General features: G+C 44.4%; 1 protein-coding gene across 1 annotated transcript in view; it reads left to right on the top strand.

Annotated features, from left to right (window-relative positions):
• The first annotated feature begins 288 nt into the window (after window positions 1-288).
• The window catches only part of SACM1L (SAC1 like phosphatidylinositide phosphatase), a 60,107-nt gene continuing 39,416 nt past the window's right edge, over window positions 289-20,979 (top strand). The window contains exons 1-5 of the mRNA XM_083188141.1: window positions 289-516; window positions 14,369-14,466; window positions 19,359-19,433; window positions 20,053-20,180; window positions 20,359-20,508. Coding sequence (XP_083044267.1) covers window positions 488-516; window positions 14,369-14,466; window positions 19,359-19,433; window positions 20,053-20,180; window positions 20,359-20,508 — 480 coding nt within the window. The 5' untranslated portion in view covers window positions 289-487. The remainder of the gene's footprint in view (window positions 517-14,368; window positions 14,467-19,358; window positions 19,434-20,052; window positions 20,181-20,358; window positions 20,509-20,979) is intronic.

Raw genomic sequence — 20,979 nt, 5'->3', positions numbered from 1 at the left:
GCATTCAACAAAGCCCTCTAGACTGAGGGTAAGAACACAGTAAACAAAACCATAAAAGTTATACTGCACAATTAATTTAAAAAGCTGGGACAATGTTATAAACTAACAACACATCTTCACTATTCGGGTGTGAATTGAAAGTATAAGCACCAATTGGGATTAGGGAATAGGAACTACTTGTACTGCAGTGCCTGCCTATTCACTTAGTACCCTTTCTCAGTTGATCGCTATATGTAGAAGTTTGAGTCCAGTAGCGCACCGTCTATGTGTATGTCCTTCAGCATCTGGCAGTGAGTGTGACTGTGCCGGCCGCCGTAGCGCTGGTGGAGATGTTACGTAGGAGGAAGTGGCTGTGCAGAATAATGTGACTTGCGCTGTATACGCTGGCCCTGTCGCTGCCATAGAGAGAGCAAGAGAGATCACAGGCCGGGTATATGTCTGACATTCGGCGTTGCTGAGTTACACAAGACACTACCAGCTTAGAGCCATGGCGCTGGTTTATGAGAACCTCAAACTGTGAGTGATCATGTGGAGACTAATGTTTAGCTAGTGCTCCTGCACCGTGACATGTTAGTGTGTTTACCTGCATTTGCATAATTTTTATTTTTTGAAAACCTATATTTCTATTTATTTTTCACCTAAATCCGGTCCTCCAGCTGATCGGTGCACGGGAAGCCGGTGTCCCCATCTTGCTTCATCAGCTATGTTTACCTTTTCCCAGTCCTTTTACCTTGTCTTAACTAATATACATCATGTGCTGCAGCCACACCTTGTACGTGGTACAATATGTTTGCACTGTTCACCTGTTTGTAGAGCAACATATGTGTGTTCGTGTGACATATATAGTTGTACATGCTACCACACTCCTTGTTCTGGTCTACACCGCACCACAGCTATTCCTGTCTCCACACTGTATTGAGCTCCGGTTACCGCACTTTGCTGCAGATGTACAAGCCGTGGAGAGACCTTTTCAACCAATCAACTCCTGTCATTTTTCGTACCGTGTCAATTTAGTTAATTGGTTCTTAATCCCTAAACTTCATTTATACCTGTTTGTGTAGGTTTTCACTCTGACACCTTTTTACCTAGTATGCCTTTAACCCCTTCAGTGGTATGCCCAGAATTTTGTAGTCATGTCACTAGTAAATTGGTGTGCGCCCCTCGCTCACCCCATAATCTTACATATGCCAGGCCCCCCGTCACCTATTGTCCTGTTGCCTGAAATTCGCGAACAGCCCATGCTCGCTGTCCAGGGGAGCAGGGGTTTCTACAGAAGAGCAACAGCCCCTTCAGTGGTTAGTTTTTCTGGGGCAGAACAAATGCTTGCCGCAGGAAAACCCACCACTGGTGGTGTTTTAATGCTTTTGACGCACAGCCACACCTCCAGCTCATGTCAAAGTACTGTCCAAAGGTGGTGAATCATAATGCAAATCTATTAGGGTACTTATATGTTAGTTGGGCGCCAACTAAGCTATTTGCTTAGTTTTCCACGTCCACTCGCGGGGCTCGGCACGCTTCGGGCTCGATGGCTCACTGCGCTCCCACACTATATAAAATCAACTCCATGCCGACATGGATAGTGGGGGTATGAATGTACTAAGTATAGTGGGCGCCCAACTAACATATAAGTACCTCTATTAGTATATGGACCATAATTATTAGGCTGCTATCTTCTTATGAGACTGAAAGTAGAAATAAAGCAATTACACTGGTGAACATGATTTTCACAAGAGAACTCAGTAGTGACTCTTGTGCAGTTTTAAATTCTGAATTCAGATATGTAATTAGGCTTTTTCCATCAGGCATAGTGTGTTTGTGACAGTTACTTTTCTTTTCCATATTTTAGTGTAAAGGTGCCCACAGACACACCGATCCCGGCATGCGTTGTGGGCTTAACTAGCACACATAGCATCGCATCGTATGCCTTGTGCATACGATGTGCATGCGATGCGATGCTATGCTAGAAAAAGCTAGTACAAAAGGTATGTGCAGCACATACTTTTTGTACTGTACGATAAGGTGCCGCGGGAGCGCGCACCCCATCGTATAGCATCGCACCGCCGGGATCGGTGCGTGTGTGGGCACCTTTAGCCTCTCATTGAGAGACAGAAAGACAGGGGCATGCAAAGACTGTCCCCCACTTTCCCCTCTCACCTCTGTGTGGAGCCTCCAGCAGTCTGCCTCCTCCATGGAGCCTGAACAACCTTTGTATCTCCAAAGGCTGGTCAGAGAATCAGAATCCGTTTTATTTGGCCAGGTATAACTGCGTATACTAGGAATTAGATTTAGATTGCTGTGCAACATCCAGGTAGGTAACAAGTGACAGTACAGATAAGTACCCTGTCCTGCTGTGGGGTTAGTGGTGGGCCAGCAGGTCAGGGGCCATGGCTGGTGGGAGAGCCAGCTTGTAAGGCCGTGTGTGTGTGTGAGAGGGGGGGGGGGGGGCGAGTCAGTGTGGCGTGGGACTGGAGTTGGGCCTTCTTTGGGCTGATGTCCACCGCTGCTGCCCCCTGATACTAGAGCCATAACTCCTTCCGAGGGGACATTGGCTGATACCAGTGTGTGCCTGGGGGCTGGGGATCCTGCTGGACAGGATGTACTTGGGATACTCAGGCCGCGTCTGGGGGTTATGCTAGGGGCCGTGGCACCGCCTGTCTCTGCTCGGAGGTCGCCGCTTCCTGTGCCGGGGATACTACGTGCTCCTCCGTACTCAGCACTCTCCCCCTCCGTCCTTCTCCCATCCATAAACCACAGCACCCCTTCTCTGGGGGCCGAGGATGGGAGCTCCGAGGATGGAGGATCGGCGCTCACATGGATGCAACCATCCCCGGCGCTCCTCCAAATGGGCTCAGCACATTGGGGCCAATTCAGACCTATTTGGCCAGGTCCGTCCGAATTTGGATGCTGACCAATGGTCTGGCCGCTGTGCATGCGTATTTTCCGTAATGCCCCAATTTCGCTTAAAACCTAGCAGCTGCTGGTGACTCCTGGGTCATACAGTAGCTGCGAGTGCCATAGAAAGGAGGAAAACTCGTTTGATGGTAAGTAGCCTTCGAATAATTTCTCCTCCATAGGCTCTGAAGACATGCAGCCCAGCGAGCAGGTTTGAATTGTCCTGTGGCCCCCGTGTATTAGTTGTTAGAATATTTTCAGAAATGCTAAGAATGCAGAAAATAATTTCTGCTTATGGTGAAAGTTCACACTACTATTAAAAAAGTGCTGTGTACTTTAATTTGGGTGTAAATAGGTGACCTGGGTCTCACAGAAAAATGTGTTAGATACGAGTTTAGTGGATCCTGTAAATGTTTATTTACCTCCACTGCATATTAAACTAGGTCTGATGAAACCATTTGTAAATGCAATTGGTAAAACTCTAGCATTTGAAATCTAAATTTCCAAAGTAAGCTTTGCAAAATTGAAAGAAGCCATTGAAATGGGAGATAAATGAGATCCGTACTGAATGATTACTTTTTTTCAGGAACTGTTAAATCCACTGGAAAAAGCAGCCTAGTTGTTATTCATTTTATAATATAATCATAAAGCAGAAAACTATTGTTATATGTAAGTGATTTAGTGAAATCATACATGGCAGTAAAGCATGCATTTAAATCGTTACTTCTTGGACTCCAGCCTAGACTTCTTCCCAGAAAATCTTGGGGCTATCCTTGGTGACCGTCGGCAGAGTTCCGCAATAGAAAAGAGGTACTGAGGCAAAGTTCCAGTATGCTGGCTGACTATGGGGGGTATACAATCTCGGTCCCAACAGTCGGGTTCCTGGCCCGTTTTAGGCCTGCTCGCCAGTGTATCGGCAGGTGGAATTCAATGTCCTGCCTGCCTATCGGCAAAAAGGGGGCGTGTTTGCGAAAACGGGCGTGGATTGTTGAGATCCGACCATGATCTCGACAATCCACTGTCGTTTTTGGCAAAACAGGCCCGACTGCTTTTAAAGTCGGGTCCATTCTGAATAGCTGCTTCTTCAATGCTGTAGACCAGGGGTACTCAATCTATTTTGCTCTGGGACTTCATCAAACAATAAAAATAATTACAGGACTCCAGCAAGTTACTGCAGAAGGTCATCACGTCACATGTGTAGTCAGCAGACAGCACATGCATGGCAGCATTGTGGAGGCACAAAATGATTTGAGGAGTCAAAAATAACAGACAATTTAACAGATTTTTCAGACTCCTTGAATCACTGGCTGAGATTAGAAAAGTCATCAGCCTGATGGTCAATAACATGGAGGGGGGATGAGGGGATCGTAGAATGCACACCCAATTTACATGAGGTGCTATCATGCTGGGACTTGTAGTTCTGCAAAGAAAAACACGTGGTGCAGATGCACACTCCATACTATTAATCAAATCAATCAATAATAGAGGTTCTTGGTATATTCATTGGCCAAGAAATATTTGCCCACCAACCAGCTTCACGGTGACCTCATTTCTGGTGGGTCCCTAATACTAAGTTTGAATCTGGGGTGCGGAACCCCAAAAAGGCCAGCATAAGCCAGTTACCCCAGGGCAGCACACAAGTGAAAAACTAGGCTATAAAAGTGTGTTAATAAGAAAGAAGCAGGAGCTAGAGGTTAAAACGTGTAGTCAGGACCCCATGCTGAAAAGGTTCAGAACCACTTTGGGGTCAGGACCCACAATTTAATAACCGCTTCTGTAGACTACGAATAACCCCATACATATTAAGCATATTTACTTTAAAAAACAAAATTGTCAGCACACTGTATAACCTCATACCAGTCATACTTAAGCGGATGTATTGGATTGGCATGTTTCGCATATTGAGCAGTGTGTATGCGCGCTCCCACGGTTGCTTGTGCAGATGCTAGGTTGGATATGCAGCATATCAAACCTAGCAACGTTGCATGCATGTTTAGGAAAGACAGGACAGTGAGCATTCTGTCCTTCATTAACATTATTCCAGTGTGATCTGCACTGATGGGGATTTCAGAAGGACTCCCCTTTGCTCCTGTGTTTACCTGGCAATTTGCATAGTGTTCATTCTAGCACCCGTTATATTTGAAAACTCATGCAGTTCCTCTTCCCTGCCTGGGGTGTCGCTGTCTGCTGTGGTGTTTCTAGCACAGGTCTGGTTTGTATATCAGTGCTGATATACAGACCATACTGTGCTAGAAGCACTACAGCAGACAGCGAAACCCCAGGCAGGGAAGAGGAACTGCATGAGTTTTCAAATATAGCTATATAGGGTGCTAGAATGAACACTAGGTAAGGCTGGTCATGCTGTATAGCAAATAAGCTATCGGGTCCCACTAGAAGGACAGTAACAGAACATGAATGGGAGCTACACCCCCTGTGTGAGCCCTGACAAGGAACTATGATAGCAGGACTAGTCCAGGCTGACCTCCCCACCCCCCTAGAGAATGTGTGTCCAGGACCCTCACCTCTTCTATACCGGGTGCTCCATAAGGGCTCCGCTCTGATACCCGCCGCGGCCACAACAAACAGCCTATGACAGAGAACCCACTAACTCTAGGCAACTTCCATCCTATTCCTCACACAAATCCTTGGTTCTTTTACCATCAACTTAAACATTGGTTTGACCAAATTAATATTGGCCTTAATACTTTTCAGACCCTCGATGTAAGATTTAGGCTGTCTGAAACATCCTCCTATGGCACTATATATCCTATTGGTACTGTTAAAATGGTAAACTGACCTCCAATGTACTGTTACCTTTAAGCAGTGGGAATATATTTGCATTTCTTCCATTGACTCTGAGTTACTTAAGATATGGGGCCAGATGCACTAAGCTTCAAAAGTGATAAACAGTCCCACAAATCTGCCAGTTATGTTCTAGGTCACATATAATATTTATTAGAGCCACAAATGCTCAACCATGGCACAACCCGATTTGCTAAAGTGGTATCTAAAACTCAATTCCACTGTAGTCTTCCATTATGACTAGAGAGGTTCCATACGCCACAGTCCCCTCTTCTCCTATCATGTAGTGTTTTACATGTCACAGCGGATAAGTCTGTTCCCCCCCCTGCAAACTCTATTTCATAGTCCCCCTCCCCTTTTTATTTAAATGGTGGACATGGATGTCTGAATTATCAGTACTGGAATTTGTTTTCTATTTATCTGTTGGCTGTAGCTGACCTGTCTCCCTTACACCGATTTTGTTTTTTGTTCCTCACTTGTTCTATCTGTTACCTCATGACATTTTCTGCATTTTCTGAATGTTTAAAAAAACCATAAGAACAATTGAGCAATTGTATGATTATTAAATGTGCATCTACAGAAACACTGCCCCGTGTTCTGCTGGCTCATCATATCTGCATCATGTTTCCTGAAAGTGTCACCAGATGAGTGGAGAAACTATCTCAATTTTCCTATTTCTTTTCCTGTTTACAGTGGAGAGCATGTGACCTTTTGGGAAAGGGGAGAGTAACTAAGGGATATCTGCAGCTTTTTAAAGTTAAAAATGAGTTCTGCAGTAGCTGACCTACTGTTTGATTGTGAGCCTGGGGGGTAGCAGCATTCAAATGTAACACATTCCTGAACATTGAAGGGTTTTATACTTCCTTGGAATTAAAATATATCCCCTGATATCCAGGGGCTGGCTGACAACTTTTAGTCCACAGCACCGGCCCATAAGTAACAGAGCATCCTTATTATTATACTTTATTTTTATGGTGCCACAAGGGATCCGCAGTGCACAGTTACAGAATACATAAATGAATAAGCAAAACAGAAAACGCTGAACCTGGGCATACACTTGAGCAGCCCGGGACCTTCATGGACAGCAGGATCGCATGCGATATATCACATGTGGTCATTTTGCATGCAATATATTGCATGTGATCCCAGCCAAGGCTTTGAAGGAATTTAGCAGATTGCTCATGCTGCCGATGTGACTCTCAGGCTCTTGTGCAATGTGCATTGGACAGTGCATCTCATCACAATAAACAAAAATTATAGTGAAGCACCCCACAGATGGGATCAATCAGTACACAAACATATGAATCATACCATCCAATTTATGGGGAAAAAATGTCCATGTCCATTAATCAATCAACCAATTTATGTGGAAGGGAATGTTCATGAATGTGTTCACCGTTCAGTGCTCAGAGACCATAAAATGAAGAAAATATATGGGTTCAGTCACAAACTGGTAAATAACAGTCCTGAATCAGATAATGATAAAGCCTCCTTTAAGACCTGGTGTTCTTTTGTATGCTTTTATGGTTCACCTCGAGCAGTCTGAAGAAGTGTAAACTCACATGCATAAAACAGGGGACATACTCATCAAGGTTTCTTAAGGGTGTCAAATTCACACCCACTCACACTTAACGTAAGACCAGGACCGGCGCTACCCACTCAGCAGCTCCTGCAAAGCAGGGAGACGCCATGCTGAAAAGGCGCTGTCTCCCTCCCTGCTCTGCTAAAGCTGCCTCAGCCCTCACTGTCACTGCCTCCTGCATGCCGCCCGCAGCGCCTGTCTAACAGCGGGCGGCAGTATGGAGAGGCTGAGCAGCTCCCTGCACCGTGCACACATTGTCCTCCTCCTGCAACCTACCCCCTCTTCCTCACGGACACTTGCGCTGAGGCATGTAGCGCTGTCTGTGAATGCCTGGATGACATGTCATGTCAGGATCCGCCCCCTACCAATTGCCTCCCCTTCCTTCCCTCTTCTCAGTGTGCTGTGCCAGTGCCGCTGCCAGTCCTCAACACTCCGTCCCCTCTATCTCCTCCCCTCTTCTTTCTTCTTCCATCTCCTCCTTCTCTCCCCTCCTTTCCCCCTTAGTCACGAGTGCTGCACATACTTTTTGTACTGCTTTCGAATCGCATCGCACACACATTGCATGCATGCCGTGCGATGTGATGCGATGCAATCTAGCCCATAACGTATACGATTCTCGCAGCGTGCATGGGCACATTTGTATGGGGCAGCAATGTGCCTGCAACATTTTGCGGACACAGCACTGAGATGGTGTATGCATACATGTACATGCACCCGAGATCCTCCATAGGATTGCATGTTGCATACACTCCCACAATCGGGCTGCAGCTTGTTGCAATGGCAATGTGAAAGGGCGCAAAATGTATGGTTTGCAGGAGGGTGCCGGACACCCTAGCACCGGCGCTGCGTAAGACCTCCAGGGTGCTTACGTTTATGCTTACTTTTTTTCCCAGCAGTGATCCTCTCTTAAAGGTTTATTTTGTGTCCAGGTAAAAAAAAAGATATTTCTCCATCCAGTGATAAATTAAACTTTTTTATTTCTTACACATACTTTTTATTTCTTACACATACCACAAGAACAGCAAAAATAAAAGCCTCCAACCCAACCAACCACAAAACTGAAGGAGAGCACCAGGGAAGCCACCGGAGCACGGAAGAACGAGCGGGACGCAGAGTGGTGGCGGCATCTGAGAGACCGCGGCGCAGAAACCTTACAGCCAGCGCGCCTAGACGAAAGCAATGGACCAGCGCCGGGACCAGGAGGAGGTGAGTTGGCTAGGTCCGTAGACAAGGCACCGAGGTGGGGAGGAGTGATCAAAAGCTCCACCTGCCCACGGCCCATGTCAGACGCCCCACGCCCCCCCACCCGCAGCATCGGACAGGGATACAACCGGACACCTGCTCTGTCGGTTGAACGGGAGAGAGGACATAAGGAGCGCCCAGACCTGCCACCACTAAGCCCCACCCGAGTGACGTCCGCCAGCACTACCCACGAGACGGCCCCTCACCCTCTGCAGAATCAAACAACCACTGAAAGCCGGCCAGTAACAACACAGCATTCGGGACGTAGCACAGCGGGATGCCGCAGCCACGGGAACTGCAGACACTTTATCAGCTACCTCCCTGGGCCCTTCCTATCGGACAGACACCCAACCCCAGACCACCCCCCTTGCCCACTTCAATTCAGACTCACAGGAGTCAGACCTACTTGCAGTATTTTCGGATTGTAAAAATATACCTGCATTTACTGTATCGCACTAACCTTTGTATATGTATATGTTCTTGCACCTTTATTGTATATGTAAGAAACCCCTTTTTACCAAGTAAAAGTTATTTGCACAGTAGTACCTGCCCATTGATTTTATTCGTCAGTCCACCAACCGCACCAACACTTTCTCGATTTAAAAGGGGTAGAGCGCTGCACTTAACACATTGAATACTTGCTCAACCCCAAACCGGACCAGTCACCCGGAGAGTGAAGCAGCTAACCCCGCACAACGTGGGTCAGTGCGAAGGAGCCAAAGTAAACTGAATATGTGAGTTTGCACGATGTGACCCTTTAAAAGCATATAAAAGAACACCGGGTCTTAAAGGAGGATTTATCATTACCCATTCCCTAATTTAGGGCTGTTATTTACCAGTTTGTGACTGACCCCATATATACATATTTCTTCATTTTATGATCTTGGAGCACGGAAGTGTGAACACATTCATGAACATTCCCTTCCACATAAATTGATTGATTGATGGACATGGACATTTCCTTCCCCATAAATTGGAGGGTATGATTCATATGTTTGTGTACGGATTTATCCCATCTGTGGGGCTTTTCACTATAATTTTTGTTTATTATGTATCATTTTAACCAGGCTGATAATACCTGGTTTTAGTGTTTAAGCTGACCCTTTTTTGCGCCGAAACAGTATATTTCTCTGTTTAGTGCATCGCATCAGACCTGCTGTCAGTCACATGCAAGTTGGGCACTTTTCATGTTATTGATCGCTGCAATCACGGGAAAAGTGCCCAAATAGCATGGAAATCACCCTAGTCACTAGTGTATGGTGGGGGGCTTTATAGTTCAAGACCATAAAGGGCAAGTATAGGGTATTTAACCAGAGTTGCATCAGCAGACGATATTGAAATAAGATTAGGGTGACAGAAAACCACAGGATTTGGTGCCTTTGAAGGGACTATGGCATTCTTTAAGAGTAGAGGAAGTACATTAGGGAAGAGGGCCCTGCTTGTGAGAGCTTACATTATCCGTAATCCAATGTGTTTTCAACCAATCGTGGGTTCATTTTTGTTTGATAAAAACATCTGCTAATTGGTACCGCTATCAACCAAAATGGCATCAGGGCAAATAGGATTTTCCCCTTAGTACTGTACCTTGTACATATCCCAAAATCCCTGTGTAGTGAGAGAGATTCCCATACAGGATCTACATACAATTTGTTTTCCACCACAGAAAATAAAAAAAATAAAAATTTACTGAACATACACCAACCTGGATTATTATTTTTTTTTTTTTACTGTTTTTCTCTGCTGTTCTCTCCCCTCTTTTCTTTTCCTTTAACTGGCTTCTTTCCTTCTGCTCTTTCCCTACTTCTTTTATACCCCTTTTAAACCGCCACAAAACCCCAGGTCAGCGGCGGTGTAAACGGGACTTCTACCCAGGTCCTGAGCTGGGTAGAGGGGCGGTGTAAATCGGTACCCCGGTTCATCCGACCCGGCTCCCATGTACATGAATGGGGGACGTGCAACCTACGGACCGCAGCGTCCACAGGTTGGACAGGGGGTCACAGACAGCCTGCACTGCTGTCTGCTATACTCCGCAGACAGCAGCGGCGGCAGCGGAGTAGGTGAATGGATGCCTGTGTACGGCATCCATTCACCTCCCCAGACGACGGCTGAGGGCAGCCCAGCAGCTTACCTTGGTGCTGGGCTGCCCCCAGCACGGCGATCAGTGTTTCCGGCGAGGATCCCTGCGGATCCGACCCGGCTTGGATCCTTCTTCCAAATTCCCGGGTCGGATCCGGGATTTTTGGTGTAAAAGGGGTATTACTCTCCACTTCCTTTTAAGATTCAGGATACAGCCAGCGGTGGGCTTTCCATGGCTGCCTATATGGGAGTCACCTAATGAAAGAGGCCACCAGGGGTGGGGAATAATAATAAGCTGCCCTCCAACTGCTGCTGAACTACATATCCCAGCATGCCTAACACATTTTCAGCATATCCGGATAGAAAACTGTGGCAGAGCATGCTGGGCCACTTATATCTTTTATTATTAATTGAATAATTATGGGAGCCTCCTTTTTAAGAATGGGACTCCCATTTTTACAACCACTTTTATGTTATTTCTTTTTATTTATTGATTAATGCCTAATGGGGACACAAAATTAAATCTGTGAGGGAGTGGTCCTGGTTGACACGGCCCCCGGCAGCATGGCGGCCGTATCACTAATAAACTGTTATTTCTGCTGCCGCTCCCTGACCCCCCGCAGGCTTGCTGTGTGCTCACACATTTCACACAGGAGCGGAGCACTCACCAGCTGTACACAAGCCATGCAGTAGTTCCCACTGTGATACAGCCGCCTATGCGCGGCAGCACGGCTATATCCCAGATTGCTATATAGTTAATTTTGGACCTAAATAGCATCCGTTGCCCTTGTAGGACACAGGTCTGCTGGTGAGTAAAAATTACATGACCGCGGCTGCCGCCGAAAGTCAAGTCTGAATGAAGCTCGGCTGCATCAGGAGTATACACTGCACCACCAGGGCCCTTTTGCTCTACCCGGCACCATGTCCCCCGGCACAGTCCGCCTCCGGTGATATCCTTCGGTCAACATCTGGGAAGCAGACAGAATAGGAAATCTAGATGAAGACTAGTATCAGATATGTCTTGGTTAATAGTCTTCCAGTTTCTTTAAAATCCTTGTACCACACAGAGGACCTTTCAGTGTTCTGTTTGTCCTTTTGTATTTTTTTTTTTTTGTGCTGTTGCTACTTGGAGGACCATATTGAATGGACCTCCTATACTGTCGCCTGGAGGAATATTTGTTTGTTTTTGTCTGTTCTCTATGGTCATTGGGACCAAATGTAATAGGGTGTGAGAATCAGAAGAAGAGTTTTTTTTTTTTTTTTTTTTAAAGCAGCAATCCTCTACACTGAAAAAAAACAGGTTGATTTTTGCCATGTAAATGATTGCTGCTTTAAAAAAAAAATGGGAAAACTCTCCCAAAATCCCTCACTTTCTAATTCTCACACCCTATTACTGTATTATGGCATTGCTTAAACGTTGAATGAAGTCCTCACTGCTTTACACGCTAAATATTTCTATGTATTGATCAACTTGAATAATGAAAGAGCCAGAACCATCACAATAAATTTTATATATATTTTTTATTCCCATTATGAAATACTTTTTAGGCGTATTCAGTTGGTAATCATAGCAGTAATGTTCCAGTGTACTGACCGTTTGCCTGCACCTTGTAACCACCAGCATCCCTTTTTTGGAACAGGGAATAAATATTCTAGTAAGAGTGTTGTATGAAACCCTAAAATGGTACTATTCTGACCATGGCTATACTATGGCTTTGATAGTAGAAGGGTGAGAAGAGTAAAATGGGAACTATGCTTTAATACAATTTATGTTATGTGCAAACAAAAATCGTGTAAAGTTTCATTTTATTGCAGACTATTCTGGAAGACAAAGGAATAAAATAAAGTGTGTGCTCTTGTGAATTCTTTCTGTTTAGTTAATGCAATAGGTTGTTTAATCTAACAGAATAGTTAATTGTTCCAGGATGTACAGTATATTAAGCACCAGGAAGTCTAATTTCCATACAATAACAATGTTGATACAGGATCTCCTAAGGTTTGAATACAATTACATCAGACTTTTTATTTGCTTGGGGTAAAGCAGTGTACACACGGGGTGATTCTTCTAAGTGATTTTGACTACATTGTCAAAATCTCTTAGAAGGTTTGCCTTAATTTCCCAATGTGTGCACAGCGGGCGATAGTGATGCACGGCCCAGGAATGTCGCTATTGCCCTGCCAAATATTATATTTATATGTATTCGGTTGCTGCTGGAGATGGCTGACCGCTTATCTCAGTCAGTGTCCTAGCCTCCACCCCTTAAGACACTCTGTTGCTCTTGCACAGCTGACGTGGCAGAAGTCCTGCTAAAGGACCATGCAGACAACTGAGGAAACTTACTGAAGTCTGCTTTTGCCCTTCTGTACTAAACCAAAAATGTAATAACCTTACTTATGGTCCAAGACTAATATTCAGTTGGCAGTAGTCTGTCAGGAAGGATAATACTACTGAGGGGGTGCCGGACGGCTCCCCGACAGTCGGGATTCCGACAGTCAGTACTCCGACGTCGGAATCCCGACTGCTCCCTCGTGGGGGTCCACGACCCCCATAGAGGGAGAATAAAATAGGTGGCGAGCGCAGCGAGCCGGCACGGGGCTTCATTGCGCTCCCCACGCTGTGCAGTCGGGATTCCAACGTCGGAGTACTGACTGTCGGGGTATTATACCACACCCCTACTGAGGTGGGTTATGTACATGATGTGACTCAATTTCCCATTTCAGTGTTGGGCGTTTAGCATAAGAACAGCAGATGGGGAAAAAAACAGTTTAGCATGGTAGAGACACCCCAATGACTTTACTAGCAGTTTTTACCACACGATCTAAAGTGGCATGCTCAGCCGCAGTACAGTTCCCAAACCATACTACAATCCCATACATTAAAACACTCTCCACTATGCCTCCAATAAAACCTAATTACAGTAGCTTACTTGTCTCTGAACACACAGCCCTGAGTCTTCTAAGAAAGAGACGCTGCTGGGCTTTCTTGATCACAGAGGTGCAATTCAATGACCAGGTTAAATCATCCGAAATATATAAACCTAAAAATTTAAAAACCTTAATGGGCACCCTCCATAAATGTGGGGAGTATTGGCCTACCACAACCTCGCCTAAAATCGATGATCATCTCCTTGGCTTAGAGTAGGGTACCTCGCTCTGCTGCCCTTGGCAGAGGTTACTAGTCCCAGTCATAGTACACATGGGTGGTAAATGATCACAAAGTAAGAATGAAAAGGCAGCCATTGTCTTGTTGACCTTTTGAACCTTTTGACCTTTAGCACTGTCTACCTTTTAACTGACCCGAGGATTGTTTCCCTGGAGCAGTGGTTCTCAAACTCGTTCCTTAGGACCACACACAGTTCACGTTTTCCAGGTCACCCGACAGGTGCACTCATTACTGAATTACACATTTTAAAGGATCCACAGGTGGAGCTAATTATTGCACTTGATTCTGTCAGGTGACCTGCAAAACATACACTGTGTGGGGTCCTGAGGACTGACTTTGAGAACCTGTGCCCTGGACTCAAAAACTTTTAAGAAGACATTTATCATTCTGGGAAATACTCTTTCTGGCAAATGTATTTCATGTTAGCAATCCTGAATGGAACATATTGCAGCTAGATAAATTGCATTTCATTTGTTTCTGTAATAGAGGAAGGTTTGGATATATTTGTGTATATCTGTGCATGCTTTCCTGCTAATGTTTACTGTACTAAAGCTTTTGATTTAATGAACAAAAATGTTTATATTAATCTTGTGTTTAAAATGTATCTTTAGACATACAACGCCAGAAAAGTTTTTTGTGGAAGCGTGCGATGATGGAGTTGACGATGTTCTTACAATCGATAGAGTGTCCACAGAAGTTGCTCTTGCAGGTACTCTTTACCCTAGAATGTCCAATAGTGTTTTCAATTGAATTTCCCAACTGAAGCGTTGAATGTTGTTGGTCTTGTGCCTCTGTATAATTGAGCGGGTGCTGGGCGGGGTCCAGACAGTCGGGATCCCGACAGGCATTTACCCAACGTCGGGATCCCGACTGTCAAAACACCCGACAGCCAGGTTCCCGACGGCCACCGGCTATTTTCCCACGTGGGGGTCCACGACCCCCATAGAGCGTAGCGAGCCACCGTGCCCGCAGTGTGGCGAGCGCAGCGAGCCCGCAAGGGGCTTAGTTGCGCTCACCATGCTGTCTGGGTCCGGCCAGTTGGGCTAATGACTGTCAGGATCCCGACTGTCGGACCCCTGTACCACACCCAAATGAGCAATATGCCTTACGGTGATTTCACATTTGCTAGTCTTCATTCTAGCACTGCTGTGGTGTTTCTAGCACAGATCTGGTTTGCATAACAGTGCTGATATATAGACCACACTGTGCTATAAGCACTACGGCATACAGCGACACCCCAGGCAGGGAAGAGGAACTGCATGCGTTTTCAAAGATTGCGAGTGCTAGAATGAACACTAATTTGCTATGGCAAGCTCTTTCTGTTTCACTAGTTTATTTGGTTTTGTTGACCAAACTGAAGAATCATAATCAAACTTTTTTTTCTATTCATATTTTATTATCTCTTTTATTATGTCTTTTATCTCCACCAAAAAGTTTTGTATAGCCTTGTGTTGATTATAGCATCCTGCATCTTTCAAAACCCATATTATGCTGTGTTCTCACTGCGAGTGAGAAAGACACTGCTTTTACCTGGCATTAAAATGCCGGGGACTTCCGCGCTGGACCCCCGTTCTCACTGCAAGGCAAATTTCCAGGTGAAGAAGTTCTACCCGTGAATTTGCCTTTAAACACGGGTTTTTCGGCAGTGTGAATGGGTCAACCCGTGTCTGCATACCCGGATCTCAGACACGGGTAAAAAGAAGGGTTTTACCCGTGTCTGAGATCCGGGTATGTGACCCGTTCACACTGCCAAAAATCCTGTGTTAAAAGGCAGATTCCCGGGTTGACATGCTAGACCCGGGAATTTGCCTGCAGTGAGAACGGGGTATTATTTATCTTTCCTGCCTGGGTTGTTGCTCTTTGTTTTGGTACTTCTGGCATGCTCTGGTCTATAACTCAGCTTTGGAATACAGAATAGTGTGCTTGAAACGCCACAGCAGAGAGGGACTCCTCAGGCAGGAAAGAGGAACTACATGGGTTTTGAAAGGCTATAGGCTATAGCCACACTATATACTTTCAGTAATGTTTCAATTTGCATTTAACAAAGAAAAAGTGTTTTTCCTAAATTTATGGGTTGATGTCAATTAAGTCCAAGTGTGTGTGTGCGTGTGTGTGTGTGTGGGGTGGGGTGGGGGGTTGAGTTGATGGAACAATGTAAAAGTGATGGTACAGGCACCTCATAGTGCCCCCATCTGACAATTACCCCCATATCTAAAAAATACTTAGGGAGTATTTAATTAGCTGCAGTAATTTTACTGCAGCCTACTGATTTGCCGGGGCTTGTCCGTTAGCCCCGATACTTGGCACTTATCCGGTATTTTGCATTGCGTGTCTGAAGTACACAAAACATGTTACTGGATAAGCCGCCCTCAGAGCTGCGATAACATGTTGGATCTGGAGACTTATGTAGGGTACACACCAGGACGCATCGTGAGCGGTTCGTCAGTGGCTCGTCCGACCCGCTCACGGTGACGCGGGGGGGCACGACCCGCTCACAATGTGCACCGTGAGCGGGTCTGATCCGATGGCGACCCGCACCCGGCTGTATGGTCGTCATTGAGATCCTACCTGCAGCAGGTAGGATCTCAGTAACGACCGACCCGCGGGACCGCGCATCGGATCGGTATCGGTCCACACCAGGACAGAAAAGGGCCCAATCAGCACACAATCTACATCCAATTGGTCGGAATTGGATCTAGATTGAGGGGATCGGGCCCTAGTCGTCCTGGTGTGTACCCAGCATTATAACGGATCCCATGTGTTATTGGCCAAACACTGGCCATTTTTAGGAGAAGAAAAATAACTGGCTTATTGAATACCCCCTGTATCAGCAGTGTTAATAGTAAGATCTTGGCAGTTACTGGACTCCATTTTTCAAGCGCATTTATGATCATATTAGTGCCGTTTTATCATGACATCACAGAAATATTTTTGACTTGATCGTTTCTGATAACAATATTTATTATTAGTTCTTATAGTAAACGCCAAAGTCTTGACCATCAAAAATGCAGACACAGACGAACCACAATGCTGACAGCTAAAATATTGACACAAATAATACAGAACACAGTTTTTATGTGTTTTAAAAAAAAAAAAAACAATTTACCATACCAACCCGAAGTGGGTGAGCGCAGCAAACCATTTGAAGAGACGTGGCACACTTAAACCGTGTCCACGTCGACATCACAACTGTTGGCATTTTTTTTTTCAAAAATATGTTTTATTGAGCCTCATGTATCAACATTGTTACAAACATCAGAATTAGATATATGACAGTATTTTATGAGGATCAATTCACAATTTTCAAAATTTTCCAAAAATAGTTAACATATAATATAGGTAAGGGAAAAAAAATGGTACAAAGAACATGGCATGGCAACTTCGGTAGTGGTAAAACAATAAATTGAGCAATGATTTGCCAAGAATAATTAGTAAAGCCTTAGCATTCAGATAAAAATGCAAGCCAAAAAATAGTAACAATACTAATTCGATAGTACCTAATAGATATCAACTTCGAGATATCCAAATAACTAACTAAACAAATAACAGCCCGCCTTTAGCACCAGGCCATCCACCCATCCATGGACCGATCCAGCCATCCAGCAGAGGATACATGGGAAAGAGAAAAGAGTGGGAACAGAATATGGAGTTAAAGTGCACAAGGAGAGGGGGTCTCAGGAAATATGGCATCTAAATGGTGACAGGGGTCTTATTCTGGAGGAGATGTAGGTTATACCATGAGGTGGACTGGAAGCATAATTGGATTGCCGATTTGGTCCTAGGTGGTAAGATTTGGATATATTTATCCCAGCATTGGAATAGGGTTGCGGTCATGGATTCCTTATGAAGGGACGTCTGTAGCCAATCCATGGTAAATAGGAAGAGCAGCCTAGACGTCGCCATCTCCAAGGAGGGGGCCAGGGTGTGTATCCACTGCTGCTGAATGGCTTTTCTGCCAACAGCGGACAGGATCACCAGGAGTTTTTTGTCGTGCTTGGGGACAGAGGATTGGTCTGCAACGTATCCAAACAACGCCCATGCCTCATTACACTGAAAAACCAGTTTCAATGAAGAGGTGGCAAAGTTGTGTAGGGTGTTCCAGAAAGCCTGGATATGTGGGCAGGACCAAAAGCAGTGAAGTAGGTCAGCATCATGGGAGTGACATTTGGGGCAGTCAGAAGAGTCAGCGGTGCCCATTAGGTAACCTCGCTTGGGGGAGAAATAGGCCCTGTGTAAAATTTTGTAAGACATCTCCTGATAGGAACTAGCCGGAATAAGTTTGAGGTTGGATAAGAATGTGTCTAAAATGGTTTCAGGCTCTAGAGTTGTGATCTGCGATGACCATTTGTGAAGTCCCTAGATATCCGAGACGGTACTGTTGGCATTTTAACATGTCGGCCACTTGATTGTCGGTAAATGATACTGAACCCCATTAAGTTAGTCATTCTTTAATAAATGAGAAATGGAAGGTACACATTGAATCCCACAGCAAGTAAAATCCAAAAGTCTGTGGGGAATATAAACTTGCTTTGCAATTTAAACATAAGGCCCTGCTCATTGCTATACTGGAAGATAAGCCCCATTGTTCCACCCTGTGAACCCCATGTCTTTCCTAAATCCTGTTTGTGCATGTGGGTGTATGCTGAAGCATTCATGCAATTGGTCTACTCAGTAAGGAATGCACTTGCGCCCATTGATTTTATTGTGCATTACCAAGTAATGAGGTTTTCACAGAACATCGACAGTCAGTAGGTTGACACCATATGGTTGACACAAACAAAAGGTCAACATGACAATGGGCAAAGCTTGAAAAGGTCGACAAATGTTTTTCACAATATTTTCCATTTTTAGATTTTTACATACTATACCATCTACATGTGGGAACAGCCGAAGCATGACAAGTGATACGATACACTAATTGGGGGTCCACAGTTGTCGACTCTTACATTGCTTGTGTTGACCTTTTTCCCCACGTTCTCCTTGTGCATGTCAACCTAGACATGCCACTTAATTACGGTCAGGTAATCCACACCCATTTACTATAGGGTACAGAGATCCTGAAAGTGGTTATTAATCTTCAGGGCAGCATGGTAGCACTGTGTTTAGTGCTTTTGCCTCACACTACTGACTAATTGGCTTCAGTTCCCACCATGGCCCTATGTGGAGTTTGTATATTCTCGAAATGTTTGCATGTGCTTCTTCCATGTGTTCCAATCTCCTCGCATGAACTCCAAAAACATGGTGGTAGGGTAGTTCTGTGCAAATTCCATTGAGTAATACAGGGGGAGAGAGGTGCTATAGAAAGTATTATAATGTTAACTAGACGTCTAGGAAAATGTTGGGAGAATAGTTAATTGGCTCCAAACAAAATTAACCCTAGAATGTCTGTGTGGATGAGAACAATCTCCACTGGGGCAGGGACTGAGGTGAATGTTCAAATATTCTCTGTAAAGCTCTGGAATATGTGTGTGCTATTTTATATAACTGTTAAATAAATATACTGGATACGCATTGGTGCTTTGCTTATTTACAATGGCAACATTGGAGTAGAAGAGTGTTGTGTGTGTTTTTCTTCTTAATTATCTGTATTCTCTCTTTCAGCAAAGAAAGACATCCCTCCGTCAGCAATCACACGACCTATATGTGGTATATTGGGTACAATTCGTCTAGTTGCTGGTGAGACAAATTATTACAATTTAGTGCCGATCTGTTTCGTTGTTACATACTTGTTAATAATTGCAGCATAAGACATACATTGTGATGGGAATATCACAAGTTTATACAAGGGATTCCCATTTTACATTTATGTCCACATGAATGGGTTGACCTTAGTGAACAGTGAAACCAATCTAGAGTTAAATGGCTCGTGGACCCCCACGAGGGAGAATAGCCGGTGGCCGTCGGGAACCAGTCTGTCGGTGTTTTAACAGTCGGGTAAATGAATGTCCGGATCCCGACTGTCGGGACCCCGTCCGGCATCCCTGTATTATACCTTTTTGTTACATGACAGCAATGTATGCTAAGGCAATTTTCATAGACATTGATATTGAAGCTGCACTTCAATTATTATTATTTTATTATTATACACTAAACCTAAATACACCCATCAGCCATATCATTAACCATTTTATTGGCTAATATTTTTTCTTCAAGAAAAATGCCAAGGAATTCAGATCCCTTGCTTTACAGATGTATGTATTTATTTAGTGATTTATTTATTTTTTGCTTCTAGGTGGAATTCCTAGTTTTAAATGGTTAAAGCATTGATAGGTTCTCTCTGATTTTTATTTACCAGGAATGTATCTGATTGTGATTACGCGAAAGAAGAAAATAGGAGATCTTCTTAATCATTCCATTTGGAAAGCCACAGATTTTGACATAATTTCCTATAAAAAGACCATTTTACATTTAACTGATACTCAGGTGAGTTTTTGTAGAAAATGTACAATTATTTAAAATACCATGTTTTGTAATTTGCTATGCATATCAATTGGAAGCCCTCAAGAAAAGGAGGGTACATGCGCTTCAGAAGTTTCAAGTTGAATTTCAAACTGAACGCCTGTAACCGGGAAGATAAATACTAACAGTGGCTGTTACTCAGTTGCAGGATAACAAAGCCTTCCTTTCCATGATCAGCCATATTGTCAGTGTGGACGGATTCTACTTTTCCACCTCTTATGATCTGACCCATACTCTACAGAGATTATCCAACACAAGTCCAGAATTCCAGGAAATGAGCCTGTTGGAAAGGGTAAGAGAACTATGCAAATAATATTACATTTTAAGTTCAAATGGATCACACATGTATTCATATAAAAACAAGCACCTCACTTTTGCTACAGTTTTTTTAGCAATACTAATACACCTTAAGGCAGGGGTTCCCAATCTTTTTCTAATCACGGCACCCTAGAGTATCAGAATTTTTCCAAGGCACCCCAGGCCCCAAAAAATATATATCAAATGAAGTAGATTGTGTTTATATGTGCTTCTTAGGGTCAGTTATGTGGTAAAGGGCAGGATTTCGTTCTGATTGTACACATTTTATGATTGGCAGCCGCCAGCACTGGTTTTGTCCAGAAATAATTGATCATAAATAATTTGAATTGGTCCTGGACAACCAACCCGAGGCACCCCTGCAAGTGTCCCAGGGCACCCCAGGGTGCCGCAGCACACAGTTTGGGAACCACTGCCTTAAGGGATATTTTATCCAAAGAGAGACATT

Source organism: Crinia signifera, chromosome 5, assembly GCF_055691185.1.
Source record: "Crinia signifera chromosome 5, ASM5569118v1, whole genome shotgun sequence".
Lineage (NCBI taxonomy): Eukaryota > Metazoa > Chordata > Amphibia > Anura > Myobatrachidae > Crinia > Crinia signifera.
Note: the sequence above shows the minus strand (reverse complement) of the source record. Positions and strands in the feature narration are given on the sequence as shown.